Source organism: Protopterus annectens, chromosome 2.part1 (genome assembly GCF_019279795.1).
Source record: "Protopterus annectens isolate FY-2018-M chromosome 2.part1, PAN1.0, whole genome shotgun sequence".
NCBI lineage: Eukaryota > Metazoa > Chordata > Ceratodontiformes > Protopteridae > Protopterus > Protopterus annectens.
Window position 1 is genome coordinate 1,115,869,051 of NC_056729.1, and position 23,958 is coordinate 1,115,893,008.

At 39.7% G+C, this 23,958-nt stretch overlaps 1 protein-coding gene across 1 annotated transcript in view; it reads left to right on the forward strand.

Moving 5' to 3' along the window:
* The window catches only part of LOC122794952 (opsin-5-like), a 257,286-nt gene that overhangs the window by 117,231 nt on the left and 116,097 nt on the right, over positions 1 to 23,958 (forward strand). The window contains exon 5 of the mRNA XM_044063546.1: positions 1,497 to 1,504. Within this exon, the coding sequence (XP_043919481.1) occupies positions 1,497 to 1,504 (8 nt within the window). The remainder of the gene's footprint in view (positions 1 to 1,496; positions 1,505 to 23,958) is intronic.

Sequence of the window (23,958 nt, forward strand, 5' to 3'; positions counted from 1 at the left end):
ACCATGCACAAGGGTAAGGTGGTCCACACAGCCTATCTAGACCTTGCCAAGGCCTTTGACACCATCCCCCACTCTGGAATCATAGATAAACTTACTAAGCTGGGCATTAAACCCTACGTCACCCAATGGGTTGCTAACTGGCTTACTGATAGAACCCACACTGTAAAAGTAGCTGACTCCAAATCCAGCTCCAGACAAGTGACAAGTGGAGTACCTCAGGGTTCAGTCCTGGGACCGCTCTTGTTTGGCATCTACTTCTCTGAAGTACAGGCCAACACTAAGGGACTCTGGCTAACAAAGATCACAGATGACTGCAAACTGGGAGCCATAATTGAATCCCCAAATGATGTGGATACTCTACAAAAGGGCCTTACAGAAACCGATGCTTGGTGCCAGAGCCATGGGCTCAAGCTCAATGCCAAGAAATGTATAGTTATCCCCTTTGGGAAAAAACATGTTTCCATGAATTACCATATAGGTGGCAGTACACTAAACACCGAAAGTGTGATAAGAGACTTAGGGGACACAGGTGGACAGTGGTCTCACCTTCGATAACCACATCGCCACAACAGTCAGGAAATCCTTCTATGTGGTACACCTCATCACTAAGGGCTTTTCATCCAGAAAAAAGGAGGTCATTGTCCCACTGTACTCATCCCTCATTAGACCCATTATAGAATACAACACCCCGTTTGGTATGTACCTCTCAAGACATCTGAAACAACTGGAAAGGCCGCAGAAATACCTCACTAAAAGAATCACAGGCCTAAAGCAGATGCCCTACGCTGACCGCCTTAAAAAACTCCAGCTATACTCTGTCGCATATCGTCTACTCAGAGGCGATCTCTGCTTAACATACAAGGCCATGTCAAACCCAGAGCTGTTGGACATGCTACACTTAAAGAAATCCCAATCCCTCAGAGCCACACGCTCCAGGGATCTAAATCTTGTCATCACAATAAACAAAACATGCTGGAGGGATAGGCTCCTGACCCAGAAACTCCCCAGACTCTGGAATAAATTGCCCATACATGTTAAGCAGAGTACCTCTTTGGCCCTCTTCAAAAGGAACCTTGATGACTGGATGGGAGAAAGGAAATTCACCCCGGGGATCACGTCAGTTGCCCTGCTAGACAGGGGTCCAGGGAAGTAAATAGTGTGGGAAGAAATAGCCAGGGAATTGTTATGGCTAGGCTTGTATAGGCCCTAGGGCTGATAGCCTAGTACCAACCTATGAACCTATGTGTTGGAGGAGAAGGGAAGACTGAAAGAGGAAGCCAAAGGTAGAATCAGAGGGGCTGCAACCAAATGGGACAGAGTGACAACAGAGTGGCAGGGGTAGTGTATGACTGAAAATGGCAACAAAGCTGAAAAAAAGGTGTTCAAAGCAGTGTTGTAACCAGTACTACTCTATGGTACAGAAACCTGGGCAGTAAAGGCAGAGTAGTTAAGGAAGCTAGAGGTGATGGAGGTGAAGTGCCTGAGATGGGTGGTAGGCTGTACAGTGTGGGAGAGAGGAAGAAATGAGGAAATCAGAGCAGAAACCCAAGTAGCTCCAATTGCAGAGAAGGTCAAAGAGAACAGATTATGGTGGTTTGGGCACATGCACAGAAAAGTAGGAGACAGGCTGGTGAAGAATATTTGGGGCAGACAGAAAGAAGGCAAGAGGAGATGGATGTATCGTGTGAGAAAAGATCTGCAGCAGTCAAGCATGACTGTGAAAGAAGGTAGGAGAGTGACATTGAATTGAGAGAGATAGTGATAGATGAAACAACACCCTAACCCATGTAGAAAATGGGAGAAAACAGAATTAATGATGATGATTGATATAAAAAGTGTCCTTGGTGACTCCACCATACCTCTTTCAAGCTACAAAATCTGCTCTTCTATTAACTGTTTAAGTGACTTAGGGTAGTATTTAACAGTCTTTGTTGTTTAGTATTCCCCCAAGTATTGCAAGATTTGCTTGTTAGTCAAGGGAAGTTTCACCTCCCACAATGCCCCCCCCACCACACACACACACACACACACACACACACACACACACACACACACACACACACACACACACACACACACACGCACACTTATTCCAAGTTTGCCCTTACTATCCCCCATACTGCAACCTCCCAGGCAGAACCCCCCCCCCACACACACACACATGCACCATACATCGATAATTTTTAGACTGTAGCTCTGATACCAATTATTAGTTTGCAACAAACCCTCTTGCATCTCTTGCAGGATGTTAGTGCCTTTGAGGCACTCTATAGTCATGCCAAGTTTGCACTCAACTTGATCAACCAGAAGCCTTTGATGTTAGCTTTGACTTTTGAAAAATGGGTGCCAAACAGAGAAGCCCCAGCACTGAGCCCTGAGGGACTCCACTGGTGACTGGCCTTTTTGTGGAGGTGGAGTCCTCTATCCTAATTTCCTGTATCCTATCTGTGAGCCATGTGGTTATCCAACAGGGGACATAGGAGTTTACTCCTAGTTTTGTGAGTTTATTGATAATACCTGAATGAGTAATAGTGTTAAATGCTTTGGCCAGGTCAAGATTGGCAGTGTGTACAGTTTACCCTCGTCTATAGCTTTGGTGACTTTTTTGAAGATGTCCACCAGTATGAGCAAACATGACCTGGCTTTGAAAAATCCAAACTGTGTTGGATCCAGTGTCTGAAGATTTCCTTTGTCTTTATTTATGATATCCATGATAATTATTTACATGGCCTTGCATATGGGACTAGTCAGATGTTTAGGTCTGTAATTACACAAAGCACAGATCAACTGTAGTTTAGTTCTATTAGACGTTTTAACCGTAATTCAACAAAAGAAAACAAATAAATAGAAGAATGCTCACTTTATTAACAGAAATAAAGCTTTTGGGAAATAACCCCTCCGCAGTATTCAAACATTATAATAAAATCCACCATTTTTATACAAAATATCACATGACACATCCACCAATTAAATTATAAAAACAATTAACATTAAAACGGTTCCCTATCAGAAGCCTGAAACACTATAAGCCTGAAAATCAAAATCCTGAAAACTATAGACTGAAAGTTCAAAATCCTGAAAGACCAAAATCCTGAAACTCAAAATCATGAAAACACAAATAATGCTAATATGTCACTATAAATACACTAATATCTACCAACTGACCCTGACCCTAACCCTAACCCTAAGGTCCGTCACTATCGCACACTCACCTGACCCAGCCTAACCCTAACTCACTTAAACCACCCCTAACCCCAATATTTGTCACTATTGCATACATGCCTAACCTGCGCCCTAACCCTAACTCACTTAAACCGCCCCTAACCTAACATAAAACCAACCGCACACTTACCTGAACCCAACGCATGACCCAACACCACAGGGCTAACAATAGCAAAGCCATAATGACGTCAGTATGTCCATTTTGTGTTTTCAGGATTTTGAGTTTCAGGATTTTGGTCTTTCAGGATTTTGAACTTTCAGTCTATAGTTTTCAGGATTTTGATTTTCAGGCTTATAGTGTTTCAGGCTTCTGATAGGGAACCCATTAAAACATATGTATGCAAAAAACATTCCTATACGATTTTATAAAATCACATAAACATTCATCTTAAATATGTAAAACATCATTTATATTGTTTTTGTCTAGCTATTAGTACAGGTTTAATAGTTACCATATTATTAAGTCCAGGTGCCCTGTCCGCTTCAAGTCTAATAATCCATTTATGCTCGGACATTTCTAACTTATTATTTATGTCTCCTTGTCTTAAACTTTTATATATCACCTCTAGGACTTTAAATTTAAAGTTATGGGACACCCCATTATCAATTTTGTGTTTAGCTAAAGCATTGGACATAGCACCTCTCCTTAAAAAGACTGCTTATTACAGATGTCAACACAACAACTACAATTAAGACAAGGGGCTGTACTAAAATTGACTTGATTTCTAGTGATAGCTGAGGAGTTATGGTTGAGGGCATCTTTATGAGGTGTCTGGGGGACAGTAGAGAAAAACTGGAGATAAACCTGTCAGCTAGTGAGTTTACGTTATCCTCCTGGCTCCATATAGGTGATTCCATTTACAATTATTTTAGCACAATAGTGTGTGTTCCCTTTGAAGTTGCGTACATAGCTCAAGCAGACTTTATGGTTGCCTTTTGCTTGAAAGGCTATCTTTACCTCAAATCTGGCTTTGCTGGATTTGACTAGACATCTGAGTTGCTATTTTAGTATGATAGTGCACTTTGTAGTCTTGGCCATTGTTTACTTTCTTTTGAAAAATTTCTAGTTGATATTGAGATTCCACCAGGGTGCTTTGTACTTTGAGTTGGTGTCCGAGGGGGTTGGCATAATGGTTAATATGTTTACCTTGCAGACACAAGGTACAGAATTTGATTCTTAAATGGAATAATTGACTAGGCTTAAAATGGCCCACAAGGACAGTTAGCCTAGTTCTAATATAACCTAAGGGCAGACATATTCCTATTTTAGGTGTGTACAGCTGCCTCATTGTGGATATTTACATGGTATAGAGTTTCTGTGAACAATTCTGCATTGGCAACAGTGTTCACTGGGTTTGGGGAGCTTGAAATTTTGCTAGGGTGTCACTCAGTAATAGCTGATTTGCTTTGGAGTAATTTCTAATTATACCAGGGTTGGATATGGTGGCAGGTTTTACTTTGATTTCAACGGTGAGAACTTTATGGTCTGACCTACAAGTGAGGACGTAACACTTGGGTGACTGAAAAACTTCCCCATGTTTGTGAGGATCAGATCAAGGATGTTGGTGCCCCTAGTGGGTGCATGTCCAGAGTATTTTTGTTGTTGCATCAAGGAGGCCTTTGTGGTTTGGTGGATAATTTCTAATGCCTCAACATACGTGAGTCTATGTGCTTGGTCAGTAGCTCGAGTGATGATTAGAAAATGTTTTTTTTTTTTTTCCGACTACCTGATTGGTAGATATAGCATCTCCACCTACAATGGATAGTTACATCTCTCACACACTGTATCTGATTTTTTTTAGACGGCCATCCATAAACTGGAGATAATTGCTGCATTGTGTCAGTATCCCATTTCCATCAAAATGGCTGCAGAAACAGAAAGAAATTGCCTATTCCATTGTGTAGTTTCTTCATGCACAAACCACAGTAGAGCAGAAGTCTAGGCATTTTTATGGCAGGTTTACTTGGATTTTATTGAGCTAGGAACTACACTGTTAGTGTGGTCTCTCAGAGTACAACTGCTCTGGTGCAAACCAAGTGCTCACCACACTACTGGATACTCAGGAATTATTTTATAGAGAAAGTTGGATTCTTAGAGCCTGCATCTATACATGGCACTGCTGACCCCCACTGTGCAATGGACAGAAAGTCACTAAATAATCAAGCTAGCTAACTGGTCAATCACAAACATACAATTCTTCAATAATTCTTCATCTAGTAATCTGTTTTCAGCTGGTAGTTAAGATTCCAATGTGAATAATTTATTCTTCATTGTTCATTTAAAGTTCTTCTGTTAGGCAAAATGTTGGGTACAATTTTGGTAGTTCAACATGATGAAGAGATATGTAAACAATTTTGAGAGGTCATTTATTTTCTTTGATTCTCTATATTCCTGCATTGTACATTAAAAGGATGTTTATCTTGCATTTTATGACTATTATCAGAGAAGTCATTTAATACTGTCCTTAAGCTTAATCAAACTGATGAAGTGTACAAACAGTTTTCTTAGTTTGTGTTTTTAAGTGATGTGAATGTGCCTTTTGGAATTATTATTTGAAAATACCAGTCATTGATATTTATGAGTCTTTTTCTTCCAAATGTTGACCATGCATATATATATTATAACTTTTTTGTTTGAAATAAAAGCCATCAGTTTATGGCTGGCTGTACTTTTTTGCATTCCCTCTCATGCTTGTCATCCACCCCATCATCCAGGATCCTCTTGATCAGATATTACCTTGTCCAAGGAAGTCACCTCTGGGAAACCATGAGGATTCCTTTGTATTGTCACTTTCATACCAGCAATGAGAATGTTTTCATTTTTCTGTCCTAACCCCACTCCTGATGGCGATATGAACATGCAAATTACCACAAAGGCCAGCTATGCCCACAGGTCTGTACATGCATGCTCTCCTACATGCATTAACAGAGGCTGTCATTGTCACTGGTGGCCACATCTTCCTAACCATGGCTCCCTGTATGATGATATGCCTCAGTTCTTCAGCCAAGGCCTTGTCACCAGATTAGCAGCATGAGACAGGTAGGAGCAACCATTCATTCATCCTAGGATGGGTGTACCCTATCCTCACTGCCTGCGCCTTCAAGTCTCTGACTCACTATTTGAGACTAGGTTGCCTGGGCTGTACTCAGGGCTTTACCCCTCTATCCTACTGGTACAAGCTGGCTGCATTTATTTTTAATTTTAATTCTGCTTCATTTTTCCACATTGACCATTTGTTATTTAAAAACCTGAAGACTCTGTGTCAAAATTACATCTTTTACTGGACATTTTACTTCTCTGCTTTCGATACATCACTACTTGAGATTAGGTTGCCTGGGCTGTAGTCAGGGCTTTACCCCTCTATCCTACAGGTACAGGCTGGCTGCATTTATTTTTAATTTTAATTCTGCTTCATTTTTCCAACCATTTGTTATTTAAAAACCTGAAGACTCTGTGTCAAAATTACACCTTTTACTGGACATTTTACTTCTCTGCTTTCGATACATCTGTATTCATGAAACAAATATAGTCACAGCAAACACTGGCCAGGAATATAAAATGAAAACAGTACTGCCGGATTAGAATTTTGAGTATTTATTAACTTGAGTTGAATACTTTTGTTCTCTTAAATCACTAGACTTTCCCAGAACTAGAGTAAATTAACACTCTCTCTCTCTTTCTGCTTTTCCCAGTTAGGGGTTACCACAGCAGATCACCTTGTCAGCTCATGATTGGCAGTGGAATTTTACAGTGTCGAGTTGCCAGCCCAACCTTCCATGGAAGGCACACACACACACACTCACGCCTAGGGCCAATGTTAGTTAATAAACTTCACCCATACGGCATAATCCAACTAAAACAATTCTAATGAGCGCTCAATTATACGTTAAAACATATATTAAAAGAACATACACAATCAATACTGTTTTCATACGTATTAAGTATAAACCTTAAGAAAAACACATTTCAAATAAAATTTCCACACTTGTATAAAAAGACAGTTCTGTCAAGCCTTAGAAAACATGTATAATACTTTTATACCTCACTCTGATGGTATAATAATGTTAAATGACCTGTTAGCTGAGTCAGTGAATACAGACCATAAGTACAGTAAAAATTGGAAACGGTAACATTTTAGATTCCTGCATCCACTGAAAATTAATTAATGACTTCATACACTTACGTGAAATTGATACAAATACTACAAACACAATAAATTTCTCTATGAAGTAATAAAATCTTTAGTGTGTAGTAAAATTCATTTACATATGGAATAGATTTTGATATTTTTTTCATCTGTATAAAATGAATAGTTTGTCTGATGAAGTATCTAAAAATATACATTTTTAAAAATATATTTATTATATTAAGATATTATTTATAAAACTTAGTTTTAATTTGTTTCTGTAGTATATTTATTTGGAGATTTCTTACACTCAAGACACTATTAACTGAAATATGATCATTCAATCCTAGGAATACTGCAGCATTGAAACTAAACTGCTACCGTAGCTCCTCATACTCAATTCTCATTTCCCAAGGCCATCCTCTAGGGTTTTTCATAATCTTTTCTATATTTATAAACTTGATGTTGGTCGAACCATCATGTTAACATGCACTTAAATAATTCATTATTTGTATTGTTCTTAAAAATATCATAATAATGTTAATATATCCTTTTTCTCAGTGGATGCTAGGTTTTACCAATATAAAATGAGTATTCATATCTGAAATCATTTTAATCATTAGATTTATGTAAATTAAAAATAACATAGTGTCAACATACGTCTTTGACTTACTACCCTTTTTAATAGAAGCATTTAGTATCCCTTACCAATGATGTTATATGAACCTTATTCCAGTTGTTACTATACAACTATTATTATTATTATTATTATTATGTTTAATGTATTTAACTATCATTCTATATAGATTCTCATAAATTGCTGCAAATCTAGGTAACTCATGAAAAATTTTATGCTTACAAATATGAACATAATTTTCTACTGTGTCATAAAATGAAGCAAAATGGTTGAGATTTTTCATACATACAAAATACAACCAGTATGAGACCATTTTAAATAACTTCTTGATTTATTTCCTGCAGAATTTAATTGCAAAGTGTTCAGTGTTCGGTAATGTGTCTAAAATGTGTTACATTGTAGGATTTCTTTTATCTTCTTTTTTGAAAATCAGGACTAAGATGCTACCTTTCCATGATGCATACAATCCACATTTTCTAAATGTTTCTTGAACAGATAATCCAATATTTCCACATAATCATATTTAGTTACATTATACAAGTCTGTAATGACACTGTCTTATTCAGAGGCTGTGTTTGTTTTCACTTTCCTTAAATAATCCCTATGTCTGGATATTTTTTAATTTTCTTCGCTAATTGAGTTTTACTATCTTCTATCTGCTATTTAGCCATTTCTTCTCTTGGTACAGAACTGTTACTCTGTGCCACTTGCATACTAATCTCCCTTTTATGATTTCCCTATTTTAAAAGCTGTCAACTGGTTGGACAAATAGCATAGAGGATTAAGGCTATGAGCTGTTACCGAACTGCTTGTTGTAGTCCAGGTGTTGATTCCCTTAGTTTAAAATGTGATTTTGAGCAAGTCAGTTAATCAGAGACTGCTGTGAAGGAACAATAAAATTGTATATAGCTCCTTAAAAATGGTATTCTGGACCCCATGCTGAATACCTATGAACTGCCCTAGGGCATTTATAAGCCCAGCCAGAGTGTGTTTGGCTTTCGCCAACCATTTTAAATTAATTTTGCTATGCCCTTTTTCGAGGTTAGTATACTGTGCCTCTGTCTAACAGTGACACAGAAGTGATACCCGGGGTAAACCTACGATCTCCCATCCACTCATCAAGATTCCTCTTGAAGAGAGTCAATGAGGGACTCTGCCTAACCTGGACTGGGATTTTATTCCAGAGTGATGGGAGCCTCTGGGTTATGAATCTGTCCCTCCAGCACGTCCTATTTATTTCAGTGCTGAGGTTCAAGTCTCTCGAGTGCGTAGCTCGATGGGATTTGGATTTTCTGAGGTTCAGCATGTCCATTAATTCCTGGTTGGACATGGCTTTATACATCAGGCACAGATCGCCTCTGAGCAGGCGGTATGCCACTGAGTAGAGCTGGAGTTTCTTTAACTGGGCAGCATATGGCATCTGTTTGAGCCCTTTGATCGTCTTGGTGAGGTACTTTTGAGGTCTTTCCAGTTGCTGCAGGTGTCTGGTAAGGTACATTCCAAAAGGGGCATTGTACTCAATTATAGGCCTGATGAGGGATGAGTAAAGAGGCACGATGACCTCCGCTGATCTAGATGTGAATCCCTTCATGATTAGGTGGGCTATATAAAATGTTTTTCTAACCACTTTGGCCACGTGGTTGTCAAATGAGAGAATGCTATCAACTTTGGTCCCCAGGTCCCTAATTACTTCTTCTGTACTTAATGGATTACCACCTATGTGGTAATTTGTGGGTACTTTGTTTTTGCCAAAGAGGATGACTATACACTTTTTGGCATTTAGCTTGAGGCCATGGCTCTGGCACCAGTTGTCTGTTTCTATGAGGCCCTTTTGGAGGATGTTTGTGTTGGCTGGAGAGTCGATTATGGCACCCATATGCAGTCATCTGTGAACTTGGTCAGCCACAGTCCTTCCGTGTTGGCCTGTACCTCCGAGAAATATATACCGAACAAGAGAGGTCCCAGGACTGAGCCTTGTGGGACGCCACTTGTAACTGGTTTGGAGTCTGACATGGCTCCAGCAATTCTAACCATGTGGGTTCTGTCCTTGAGCCAGTTTGCAACCCATCTAGTGACATAGGGGTTTATATTTAAGCTGGTGAGCTTATCTATAATGTCCGAGTGGGGTATTGTATCGAAGGCTTTTGCGAGGTCCAGGTAGGCTGTGTGGACCACCTTCCCATCATCAATGGCCTTGGTGACTGTTTCAAAGAAATCAACCAGGTTTAAGAGGCAGGATCTGCCCTTAACAAAGCCGAACTGGGTAGGATCCAGTCTGTGTAGGTCCCCAATATATTTATTTATGAGGTCCATGATGATCCTTTCCATAGCTTTGCAGACCAAGCTAGTCAGGCTTATGGGGTGATAGTTTCCAGGATCCGTTGAGGCACCACCTTTGTGGAGAGGGATCACTGTTGCTGTACGCCACTCTTTGGGTACATATCCTGTAGTAAGGCTGAGATTGAACAGTAGTTTTATGTTTGGGTTTAGCTCTTCTTGGAGTTCATGTAGGACGCAGCCCGGGACACGGTCTGGTCCCATTGATGCTGTGTTTTTTGCTTTGGAGAGGGCAGCTCTTACCTGAGCATCTGAGATGTCAGGGGGGCAGTACTCTGCTGGGATAGATATTTGCCCTTTTGGTGGGGGGGGAGAAGTTTGCGCTGAACCTGTCAGCTAGGATGTTGGCAATGTCTGTGGGTTCGGTGTATTTTTTGTCATTTTGGACTAATTCTAAGCATATCTGGGAATTCCCACCCAGGTTCCTAACAAAACTAAAGAAAGCCTTGTGATTATCCTTAGTGTCCTGTGCAATTTTTCTCGCGAAGCTGGCCTTAGACGATTTTATGAGTGCCCGTAGTTTTTTGCTAATACTGATCAGAGATGCCTTCCCTTTTTGGGATTTTGCTCTATCATGTAGTAGCTTCCTCCTTCTGTTGTATAGTTTGTTTATGGCTGGGGTCCACCAGACAGGACATCTGCCTTTGGAGGATTGGGTCTTGGTTTTATTTGGTATTGCATGATCCATGCATTCCTGAAGGTGTTCATATAATACGTTTATAAAGGATTCTGCGGTCTGGACCGTATTTTCCACAGGCCTGGGGGCTTTGAAGGATTCCACCTCGGTTTTGAGGAGTGTGAAATTTGCTTTAGAGAAGTTTTTCACTGTGGTTTTCAGGGCAGGGGGTGGAGTCGGGATGTGAATATCCAGTGAGATTAGTTTATGGTCTGATCTTACCAGTGAGGGATACACTTCTGGTCTGGAGCATAGAGTCCCCATGCTGGTGATGATCAGGTCCAGTATGTTTTCCCCTATTGTGGGAGTGGTAACAAGTTGTTCCATAGCATTTGAGTTTATAAATTCTAGGAACCTTTGGGCTAGGGTGTTGGAGCTAGAGTAAGGCTCCCAGTCTATGTTTGGGTAGTTGAAGTCACCAAATATAATGGTGTTTGGAGAGACCTTCATATTTTCCAGTGTTCTCAGGAAGGCCGAGTGGGGTTCCTGGGTTTGGGAGGGTGGTCTGTAGCAGGCTATAAACTGGAAGGCAGTTTTACCCACTGTTAGTTGCACATGGATAGTCTCTGATGCTTCATGCTGTGCCACCAACCTGGAAGTGTGGGTATCTTTGACGAATATTGATACTCCCCCTCCTTTTGTGGTTCGGTCCAAGTTTTGGGGCCGAAAAGCATGGTATGAGGAATAACCTGGTAGTGCTGGGGTGCTCTCAGGAGCCTTGAACCAGGTTTCTGTTACTGCACAGATATCGATGTTCTCCATGCTAAGGAGAGTTTTGAGTGCGTGCATCTTGAGGTTTAGACTTCTGGCGTTGAGTAGCATTACTCTTAATTTCTTATCCCTTGTGATACCTATGGAGGTGGGTTTGTCTTTTGAGCCTTGCCTAAAAAAGGCACTATGGGGGTAGCAAGAGCCTTTGCCAATATCCGAAAGCCCAGGGGTGACAGGTGCAAGCCGTCCCTAGTGAAGCATCGTGGCTTGTCGAGCATGTCATCCCAGGCTGACAGGCATTGATCCCCTTTGAATGACACCAATACTTAAGCCAATTGTTGAAATTGATCATCTTGTCTTCATATTGTGGCATCATTCTTAGTGAGGGTAAGATGCTACTCAAGGTCAGGGTCATACCGGCCTGGGCTACATGCTCAGAGAGCTCCTCTATGTCTCTTTTCATGTAGTCCAGGGAGGTACGTCTCAGGTCATTCACACAGCATGGACAATGACTGAGTCATATTTGTACTTGCCTTGGAGTGACCTGAGTGCTTGTGTTATGTGGCGGATCCTAGCGCCCGACAGGCAGCTCACCGTGATCTTCTCCTTGTTCAGCCTGGTGAGCGGGACGTCAGTGTGCCTGACGATAGAGTCACCTATTACAAGTGTATCAGGTGTGTTGTTTCACCTTAAGGGCTGTGACTGTTTGGCACACTGGCTTTGTGAGCTATGTGTTGCACGTGTTTTGTTTTGGGGTAGCGGTTGCTTGGGTGTCTGCTTTGGAGGTCTCTGCTGCTTAGGCAGATTTTTATTTAGAGCCTCTGAGTATGTTTTTGTGTGTTTATGTGTTTGGTTTGCTGTCGTGGTAGGTCTATGTGAGACTGGAATTGTAGTGAGTGTGGTTTCCTTCTCCTCCTGACTGGTTTCGCCAGTACTGAGTTGAGAGAGCTTAGCTTCCAGTATGGCTATATTGTTGCATCTCTCACATGTGCTGGAATTTGTTGGGAGGAGGAGAGAATTGTCTGTGTACATGAGGCAGTTGTAACATTGCCTCAAGATTCCCAGATTCACCAGCTGGACCAGAGAGGAGATTGACAACTGACCTTTGGACATGCTAGAATAGTATTGGGAATTCCTTTATAATTGAAAAAAAGGGCCAATGGGGAACAAGGTACTCAAGAGGAGTTTGTGAGGGTGTAGTGCTTTTAATTTTTTAGTGCTGACTTATATAATTGCTTTAGTGAGCAAGTGCAGGTAACTTAAATGCAATGTGTTACAGGTAACTTAAATGCAAAAATGACAAATAGTAACTTTCTTTCAAGTGAAACAAGGAAATAAGTACAGCAAGCAATGCAGATATCACTAGGGATCCACAGAAGCGCTGAAAAGCTGCGTTTTAGGTGGAATTAGCATTTCAGGGAAATAACAAGCAAACAAACAACAAGCATACAAACAAAGCTAGGCCTGGATCTAGTCTATGCTACAGCAAACAAGGTGTACCAATTTCAGTAAGAAACAGTTCAAATATGCAGGCACTATAAGCCTTTAACCAGAAATTCCCAGCTCAGAAGGGCAGAGTCCAGCCTCTCCTCCCACAAGAGTGCAGACCACAAACCCTTTTAATGTAAAATAACTGGCCTGAAGCCCAAGTGCTTAAACCAGAATTAATACACTTTTAGAATAACAGACACTGAGCCCTCAATCAGCAGTTCCCAACTTAGAAGGATGTAAGCTACCTGTTCTGCCACTACAGTGCAGACCACAAACCTTCTTAACGTAAAACAGTTGGCCTGAAGCCCAAGTGCTTAAACCAGAATTATTACACTTTTAGAATAACAGACACTGAGCCCTCAATCAGCAGTTCCCAACTTAGAAAGATGTAAGCTATCTGTCCTGCCACCACAGTGCAGGCCACAAACCTTCCTAATGTAAAACAACTGGTTTGAAGCCCAAGTGCTTAATCCAAAAGACTTAGAAATATAGTTACACTTTAATCAAGTTACTACCAAGCAGTAATAAATACAATTTAATACTTTAAAGAATGCCTGGATTAGTGCTGAAGTTATACAAACAAAGCTAGATTCAGCAGGCCTGGATCTAGTCTATGCTACAGCAAACAAGGTGTACCAATTTCAGTAAGAAGCTATTCAAATATGCAGGCACTATAAGCCTTTAACCAGAAATTCCCAGCTCAGAAGGGCAGATCCCAGCATCTCCTCCCACAAGAGTGCAGACCACGAACCCTTTTAATGTAAAATAACTGGCCTGAAGCCCAAGTGCTTAAACCAGAATTAATACACTTTTAGAATAACAGACACTGAGCCCTCAATCAGCAGTTCCCAACTTAAAAGGATGAAAGCTACCTGTTCTGCCACTACAGTGCAGACCACAAACCTTCTTAATGTAAAACAACTGGTCTGAAGCCCAAGTGCTTAAACTAAAAGGCTTAGAATGAGTTACACCAAGCAGTAATAAATACAATTGAGTACTTTTAAGATGACGCAAAAGCAAAATAAAGTAGGAAGAAACACAAATACAGTAAAATCAGATAATTTTATTTATTTATTTATTTTTTATGAGTGAGCAAATGAGATGGGCCCAGGAGTTACAGGACAGAAACAAGTGCAAATGCAGGCCTTCAAATCAGAAAGTTGAGAGATGGAAGACCGCCCAAATGGCCAATAACTACAAATTCTGAGCCAGAACCACTCCTTATGTAGTAGACAGGTTACCTAGTGCTTACCACTCCCACTAATATGCTAGAAGGCTTCCCTCCAACACAGAAAGGCTTGGGGGGCTCAGAAGCTTACAAATAGTCCTGGATACAGCAAATCTGTATCTGGAACACTAATTACAGGAAAGGTAGGAAACAGGCTTACAATTTATTTTTTTCAGAAAAGTAGCAAAAACAGTAGTAAAAACAATTCACATGCAGTGCAAGCTGGCACACTTGAGTATGTAGCAATATTAGTCCACACACAGTTTGAAAAAAATGTAATTAAATTAGAAAAGGACTAAAAGCAAGTGCAGAAAAGGTTTATTGGGTAGAATGCGGCAAAGAGATGGGACGGGGGAGTGTCCTAGATCAAATCTACAGTGGGGCGGGCACTGCAAAAGCCACCAAATTTAAACTACAACCAAGAACAGGGAGGGGGTGGGGTGGGGAAATGTTTCAACAGAGATGTGAGGAATCAGAGTGCAAATTATAAAACCAAACAAATATATACTGATCTCTGTATATTTGCAGAACAGTAAGACAACAGATATCTAAGCAAAAATTTAGCTCTATAATACAGAATAATACAGAAAAATATACTCAGCTCTATATATTTGCAGATAGTCTTGTAAGGCTGTCAGTCAACACACAGGTTCCACTTTAAATGCAGGCTGCTGCTATTAAGTCAAATTAAGGGAACCTTGAGTTAACAACACACAAGCTATAGAAACCAAAATGAGGGGGGTGGGGAACACAGTTTCAACAGAGATGTGAGGAATCAGAGTGCAAATTATAAAACCAAAAAATATATACTGATCTCTGTATATTTGCAGAACAGTAAGACAACAGATATCTAAGCAACAATTTAGCTCTATAATACAGAATAATACAGAAAAATATACTCAGCTCTATATATTTGCAGATAGTCTTGTAAGGCTGTCTCTCAACACACAGGTTCCACTTTAAATGCAGGCTGCTGCTATTAAGTCAAATTAAGGGAACCTTGAGTTAACAACACACAAGCTATAGAAACCAAAATGAGGGGAGTGGGGAAGACAGTTTCAACAGAGATGTGAGGAATCAGAGTGCAAATTATAAAACCAAAAAAATATATACTGATCTCTGTATATTTGCAGAACAATAAGACAACAGATATATCTAAGCAACAATTTAGCTCTATAATACAGAATAATACAGAAAAATATACTCAGCTCTATATATTTGCAGATAGTCTTGTAAGGCTGTCTCTCAACACACAAGTTCCACTTTAAATGCAGGCTGCTGCTATTAAGTCAAATTAAGGGAACCTTGAGTTAACAACACACAAGCTATAGAAACCAAAATGAGGGGGGTGGGGAAGACAGTTTCAACAGAGATGTGAGGAATCAGAGTGCAAATTATAAAACCAATAAAATATATACTGATCTCTGTATATTTGCAGAACAGTAAGACAACAGATATATAAGCAACAATTTAGCTCTATAATACAGAATAATACAGAAAAATATACTCAGCTCTATATATTTGCAGATAGTCTTGTAAGGCTGTCTCTCAACACACAGGTTCCACTTTAAATGCAGGCTGCTGCTATTAAGTCAAATTAAGGGAACCTTGAGTTAACAACACACAAGCTATAGAAACCAAAATGAGGGGGGTGGGAAAGACAGTTTCAACAGAGATGTGAGGAATCAGAGTGCAAATTATAAAACCAAAAAATATATACTGATCTCTGTATATTTGCAGAACAGTAAGACAACAGATATCTAAGTAACAATTCAGCTCTATAATACAGAATAATACAGAAAAATATACTCAGCTCTATATATTTGCAGATAGTGTTGTAAGGCTGTCTCTCAACACACAGGTTCCACTTTAAATGCAGGCTGCTGCCATTAAGTCAAATTAAGGGAACCTTGAGTTAACAACACACAAGCTATAGAAACCAAAATGAGTGGGGTGGGGAAGACAGTTTCAACAAAGATGTGAGGAGTCAGAGTACAAATTATAAAACCAAAAAATATATACTGATCTCTGTATATTTGCAGAACAGTAAGACAACAGCTATCTAAGCAACAATTTAGCTCTATAATACAGAATAATACAGAAAAATATACTCAGCTCTATATATTTGCAGATAGTCTTGTAAGGCTGTCTCTCAACACACAGGTTCCACTTTAAATGCAGGCTGCTGCTATTAAGTCAAATTAAGGGAACCTTGAGTTACCAACACACAAGCTATAGAAACCAAAATGAGGGGGGTGGGGAAGACAGTTTCAACAGAGATGTGAGGAATCAGAGTGCAAACTATAAAACCAAAAAAATATATACTGATCTCTGTATATTTGCAGAACAGTAAGACAACAGATATCTAAGCAACAAGTTAGCTCTATAATACAGAATAATACAGAAAAATATACTCAGCTCTATATATTTGCAGATAGTCTTGTAAGGCTATCTCTCAACACACAGGTTCCACTTCATTTCATTTATTTTTTTATTTTATTTATTAACATTTGCTTACTGGGAAAGTCTGACTGAGAAGGAGTCCATTTTCAGCAGTGTCTGGGGAGAAAAGCTCCAAAGTATTACAAACCATTTTAAGAATACTAATTCTGCAGTCTTCAAAAATAATACAAACACATCTACAATTTATTTATTTAGTTATTATTATTTATTTATTTGACATTTGTTGACCGAGTTGGTCCAGCTGGGATAGAGCCCTTTTTCAGTGTAGACCCGCGGAGAAAAGCTCCACAGTAAATACATACACTTAAGCTGACTTAGTACAAAGATAATAATACAAAATCTTGCATAGACATATACAATAGCAGGTTTAACATACATGCCAAATAAAAATCTACATTTCAGCACGTGTCCGTACAGTGCAGAGTACAAGAAATAATATAGATAAAATTTACAAGGCAAAGAATAGTGGTTACAGTGTAGTTAAAGGTAAAGTGAGTAAGGGTTTCTAGGCTTAGTCATTTAGCTGTTGCAAAGTTATATATCAGAACAGATTAAACTGGCTGTGAATTGGAGAAGAGGTGGTCAAGTATGAAAATAATTTTATAAGAGTGTAGGTTAGAAGCAGAGAGGTAGGAAAGATGGCTTGCAGTGTTGAAATGAAGAGTGATTAGGAGACAGGTAAGGTTTCACTGATGTAGTAGAAAAGTGAGAGATAGGGTAGTTTAGAGAGATGGGTCAGTCAGGGGGAAGATAGCACAGACATAGTTTATTTTTGCTTAAGTGATTTTTTACTGCCTTTCTGAATTGGAGTTTGGGTCTAATCTGTCAGATATCTAGTGGTAGTTTATTCCAGTTCTCAGCAGGGTAACAGCTATAAAGATTTTTTTTCCTATGTTGATCTTGGGTTTGTGAATGGACAGGAGATGTTGGACAGAGCTCTGAGTGTTCTTGCTGGGGTGTAGGAAGAGATGATAGATGCGATGCTGGGGCAGAAAGTGGACTGGTGTAGAATAGAATTAAATTTCTGAAGCTGAGAGAGGAGGAGTTTATGGGGGACTTCTAACCAGTTCAGTTTTCCTGAGTGATAAGCAGTGATGACAGGAGTATGGTAGTTCAGCAGCAAATTTAGCTACCTTGTTGTAGGTGGACTCTAGTTTAGAAATAAGTGTGGCCTGTAAATTGGTGAGAATTTGAGAGCCACATCGAAGGTTTGGTGATAGGTAGGCATGTGATAGAGCTGTTTTAGCTTTACTTGAAAGAAAGTTTGGTTTCTATAAAGGAAACCAAATTTTTGATGGGTTTTCTTAATGTTACTTAGAACATGCAGGTCAAATTTTGGCTGGTCACCAATAATGACTCCTAGTAGTTTGGTGTGGCTTTCTGTTGTGATGGGTGTGTTATTGTGGGAAGTGATGGTGAAGGATGGTTGCAGGTGGGACATTGTTTTTCAGTATGAAGAGTAAAAGTTTTGTCTTCTTTGGATTTAAGATTAGATGGATTTAGTTGGGCCAGTTTTCAATAGACAAGAAGGAGTCCTGTGTTGTAGTATGGAGCTCAGGGAGGGTATAAGCAATGGTGATGACTGTGGAGTCATCTGCATACTGCACTAGTGATTGTGGGGTAGAGGTAGATAATTGATTAGTAAAAATATTAAACAGCTGTGGTCTTAGAATTGACCCTTGGGGTACTCCCACCTGTATAGGGAGTTTGAGGGAGATAGCAGAGCTCCATTTGACAGATTGGAAACAATTGCTGAGGGAACTAGAGAACCAGGAGATAGTGGTGGTGGATAGGTTTAATTGTGAGTTTAACAGTAAGCTGTAGGAGACAGTGTTGAATGCCTTTGGGAGGTCAAGAAAGAGACAGGAGACTAGTTTATTCTGGTCTCTGACTTGTGAGATGGTGTTTGTGAAGGAGATGAGAGCAGTAGATGTACTATGACCAGGGAAAACATCATGTTGGGTGGGGGTGATTAGGTTCTCTTGTGTAAGGTATTGTAGGATTTGTTTGTGTACACATTTCTCCTAGATCTTAGATAGGGATGATAGAATTGCTATGGGCCTATAGTTGGATACTTCAGTGGACTTGCCTCCTTTATGGATGGGAAGAGTATAGAACTTTTTCCATATGGCTGGGACTTTAGCTTCAGTAATAGATCAGTTGATGAGAATAGAGATGGATAGAGCTAGGGAGTTGGCAGCTAGTTGGAGAAAGAGTGGAGGGAGACCATCTATTGAGGGAGAATATGGTTTAAGCTTAAGGATCAGAGATTCTATCTATCTGATGGATACAGCTTTTAAGCAGAAAGCAGAGGAGGTGGTAGAGGGAATATGAGGGGAAGGAGGGTGAGGTGGAGTTAGAGTTTGGATGGTTGATAAGTTTACTGATGGAGTCTATGAAATAGGAGTTAAAGTTAGTAGCAGTTTGGAGGGGAATGATAGACGGGCTTGGCTGGGGAGTGGATGGGTTACCTGGATGAAGGATTTGATTAATTGTATACCAGAATTACTTTGGGTTATGTAGGTGTGTTTCAGGGGGTTTGAGTAGTAGTTTCACTTGTCATTGATAATTGCTTTCTTAGTAAGGTTATGAAGTTGTTTGTATTGTTGGAGGTGAATGGGCAGTTTGGTTTTTGTTCAGAGCTTCCAGTTTTTGTCCCTTTGAGCCATTAGTGAGTGAGTGGAGGGAGTTAGACAAGGGGGCATGTCAGATTTTATACTGAGATTGCATATGGGGGCAAGGGAGTTGAGTATGTTAAGGAATATGTTATTAAATTCTGTGACAGCTTCGTCAAGATGTAGCTGTCTGAGAAAGGACCAGTTGATAGCTGAGAGCTGACTGTTTAGTTCATTAGGGTAAAAGTTTTTTAGTTTATGGCATGCTTTGATTTTATGGGGTTTGAGTATGTGTGGGCTAAAACGAAGGACTTTGGTTGGGCAGTGGTCACTGAGGGTGTTGGATAGGGTTTCAGGGAAGTGATATTTATGGGGATGTGATACCAGGATCCAGTCAAGTATAGATGAATGGGTAGTGGATTTAGTGGTATAAGTAGGTGTAGTTACTAGTTGGGTGAAATTGTGTAAGTTAATGGAGGTGGTGGGGGATACTGTGGTGAGAGTTGACCAGTTGATGTTGACATCTCCCATGATTATTGTCTCATTGTGGAGGTCAGAGGAGAGACAGGAAAGAATACTTTAGAGTACTGTGATGTTGCCAGGTGGAATGTAGTTTGTAGCAATGTTAAGTGAGGTGTGGATATTAATTTTACAGTTAGCCAGAAAATGTTCTGCAGGAGAGTGTGGAGTGGAGGGCAAGGATGTCTTTATCTGGAATGTGGGGTTTTAGCCAAGTCCCACTAAGTGCTATGATGTCAGGGGAGTGTTGAGAGATCCAAAAATGGAATTCAGCAGTTTTGTTTACTAAGCTTCTCAGGTTGATGGAGTAAAGGGAGATGTGTTTTGGCGGGATATGGGAGTGGTGACTTGTATGGAGATACCACCAGAGGGTGAGGGTAGACTTGGGCCAGGTTTGGGGTGTATGTCACCTGCGAGTAAAAGGGAGTGGAGCGTAGGGATTGGTTGAGGCTTAGGGATATAGAGTAGAAAGTATTTGGGTTTTCCTTTAGGGTGGGTCAGTTTAAATGTGCTAAGTTTTGTGTTAGGAGGTAAGGTTTTGGATACAGTGTCGAGTGCTGGGGTTAAGAAAGAATGAGGGAGTAGAGGGAAAACTGTTGGATAGGTAGAGGTGGGTGAGTGGTAGATGTATTTTAGGGGAAAGTTATAAGAGGAGAGGTTGTAAAGAATAGTTAGGGTGGAAGTAGTTAGCAGTGCTAGTATGAGGGACTGGTGTGACATTGTGAATAGTCGGTGAGTGAGGTTATGATTGTGGGTGTGTGAAGGAGATGAAGGAAGCTGTATGGTTATAGAATAAAAGTAGAAGTAGGTGGTGTTAGTGTGTGTGAAAGTCAGTGGCTTAATGAGTAGAGTTACAGGTGGTAGTAAAGGTGGAGGAGTGTGGAGAGGAGGGAGGAAGGAGATTGGAGGAGGTGGAAACAAGGGGTGGGGCTTTAGAGGGTGTGGTGTGGAAGGCTAGAGAATAAAAGAAATTATGTCAGGGGTGGGTGGCAATGAGGGTCGGATAGGGGAGTGGAGTGAACCTGAGCATAGCACGGGCGAATGGAGTAGGTTGTCCCAGCAGAACAAGGTAAGTGGGAGGCACGAAAAAAAAAAAAAAAAACAATCAGTAAATGAAACCGTTTTTTTTTCCTTTTTGTTTTGCAGGATAGTATGCTGGTCTGGAGGGTGGGGGGTTGAGGGTGAGGGAGAGTGAGAATAGGGAGATTAGAGCAAGGTGAGTTGAGGCACCTAGGGCCTAGAGAGCACTGGTCAGAGCTGGAAGGGTAAAGGAGTCACGGGAAAGGTGTGGAAGTGGGCTACAAGTGAGACCTGTTATCTTGTGTGTTTACATTGTCATCTAGTGGGCAAAGTGAGAGAATGCAAATATAACCAGTAAAGGAGCAGTCCAGATATGGGGAGGGAGAGAAAATATTGGTTAAGAATAGACACAAGTTAAATGAGAGAGAAATTTTAGCCAGTTTATAGAGAAATTAAAGTCAAGATAGTATAATACAAAGAGGAAATGAAATATGTAGTGAGAGTAGAGCAGGTTTATGGTATATTTAGAAAGAAAGCCAGGGGAGAGAAATTGATAAAAGTAAGGAAGTCAGTGAAGAAGGGAGAGTAAGGAGGTGTAAGGTAGGAATAGGCAATTGTTCACATTTAAAGATATAGTTTATCCTGGTGTTGAGAAAGAAAATAGTCAGCTTTTGGCTTGGAAATCATCCTAGTTACTACTAATTCTCTCTTGAATATAGAGTGGCCTACCATATTTTGTTTTTTGCATATATAGAGTGGCCTACCATATGGCTTATTTTCTTTTTTATTTTTATTTTATCCACAACTGTACATTTGTGATATTATCTGAATTGTTTTAAAAGTTGCAATCTGTAAAATATTATATGCCTGTATCATTATACTTTTGTGATTTGAAATATGTTTAATATGACCATTGGAGCTTTTCTCTCCAGGCTTCCACTAAAAATGGGTGCATACCCAGTCAGGCTTTCCCGGTAAACAAATGTCAAATAAAATAAATAAAAATAAATAAAATTTTATCTAGCAGGTAGCACAGAGTATTAAGACCGTGAGCTGTTAATGAACTACTTCCTGTAGTCTAGGGATAGATTTCCCTAGGCTCCATTTGATTACAGTGTAACTCTGAGAAAGTCATTTAAACAAGCAGTGCTTTGCACCAATTGGAAAATGTGCTAGGCTCCTCCATAGCCTTCTGCAACACCTACCTAGTAACTACTTAAGAACTTTTGCTAGAATCTCTGGCTATCATTACTTTCTGCCTCTGCAACATTAACTATCTAGCTGTATTTTCTTACTCTTTATTATATTTCAGTATGTTATTCTTTTTGAATACTTACTAATCATTACAATTACTACTTTTAGTCTGTTTCATAACGGGGTCTCAAAACTGTAGTGTGAATACTTCATCAAACCAGACTTTTCTTCTGTTTCTAAATCTGGTTTTAATCATCCTTTTTAATGCCCATAGCTATATTCAGAAAAAGAACTCTAATAATTGCTTTGTCTGATGTCACACTTGTTTTGTCTTATGTTTTCACAATAATTCTTTAATAGTTTCCATAATTTTCACTAAAATATCTGTCAGAGAGTCATTGAATAGGCAAGTCTCTCAGGTGTGCAGTCCAGGAGACTGCTGAGCAGCCTAGCCCAGTTCCAGTTTGCTGCAGAGCATAGTCCAATCATGTTACTTGCTTAAGGTCACAGAGTACACAGATTTCGGCTGAGGGAATCAAACTATGGATGACAGGAAGCAGCTCATTATTTTTTTTTTGCCTTAACTTTTTCTGCACTGCCAGATATAAATTGTATCATTTCCTATTTCCCGTTCCATTTTTTTATTTCATTTTAGTTGTTTTCCAAAGAAAGATTTGTCATTTTATTCTAATTTTAAATAAAAAAATAATGGTTGATGATTAATTCCTGCTTGTTTGGATGATCACAAGGTACATATCAATCAAATCTTTCTCAACTGTTATACAGTCTGTTAGTTACTCTTTCTTCTTCCTTTTGCTTACGTTTTATATTATTATTTCACTTTTCTTATTATTTTTAGTTCTTCTATTACTGTACTATACCTTATCTTTTTTTTTCTTTTCTTTTCTTCTTTATTCTCCACTGTTTGCAGTGACTCCTCTCATCTGCATCTTCTCCAGTCACCAGTATTTCTGTCTTTCCTTCTTATTTTTCTTTCATCTTGAATTACTTTCCTTTGTCCTCTTCACTTTCGTTTCTCTAGCTTAGTTTCGGTGGTTTTATTTCTATTAAGATTTTTTCCTTCTCATGCTTGACACTGTCCACTTCTCTGTTACATATAAATAAATGATCTGATATCAACCTGTGTACATTCACAGTTGCCTGAGCTTTTAATCTTTTTAACATATCACTTGATGACATTTTTCCATGTTTGCCTGCTTCTTGTTCTTTCTTTGCTGCTATTTATTTTCTGTCCTTTTCTTTTCTTTTCCTATCCTTCTGTCATCTGTTTTGAATTCCATGGCTTGTATTCTGTTCTTCTTTCCTTAAACTGATGCTACTCTTCATATGCGAGGATGTCTGAAACCATGTATTCATAGGATCATAGGAGGTTGCTAGGTTATTGGCCCCTAGGCCCTTATAAGTCTAGACACATTTTTTCCCTCTTTTAATGGTGGACGGCGCAGTGATGCAGCTGTAGCATTGCCACCTCACAACAAGAGGTTCTCCAGTTCAATTCTCGGCTGGGGTGCCTTCTGTGTGGAGTCTGCACATTCTCCCTGCATTTGTGTGGGTTTCCTCTGGGTGCTCCAGTTTCCTCCCATGTTACAAAGACATGTGTCTGGAGCGTTTCTTCCCGGGCCTCCACTGAAAATTGGCTTTGTTCCAAGTCGGACTTTCCTGGTTAACAAATATTAAATAAAAAAAAAATCAATAAA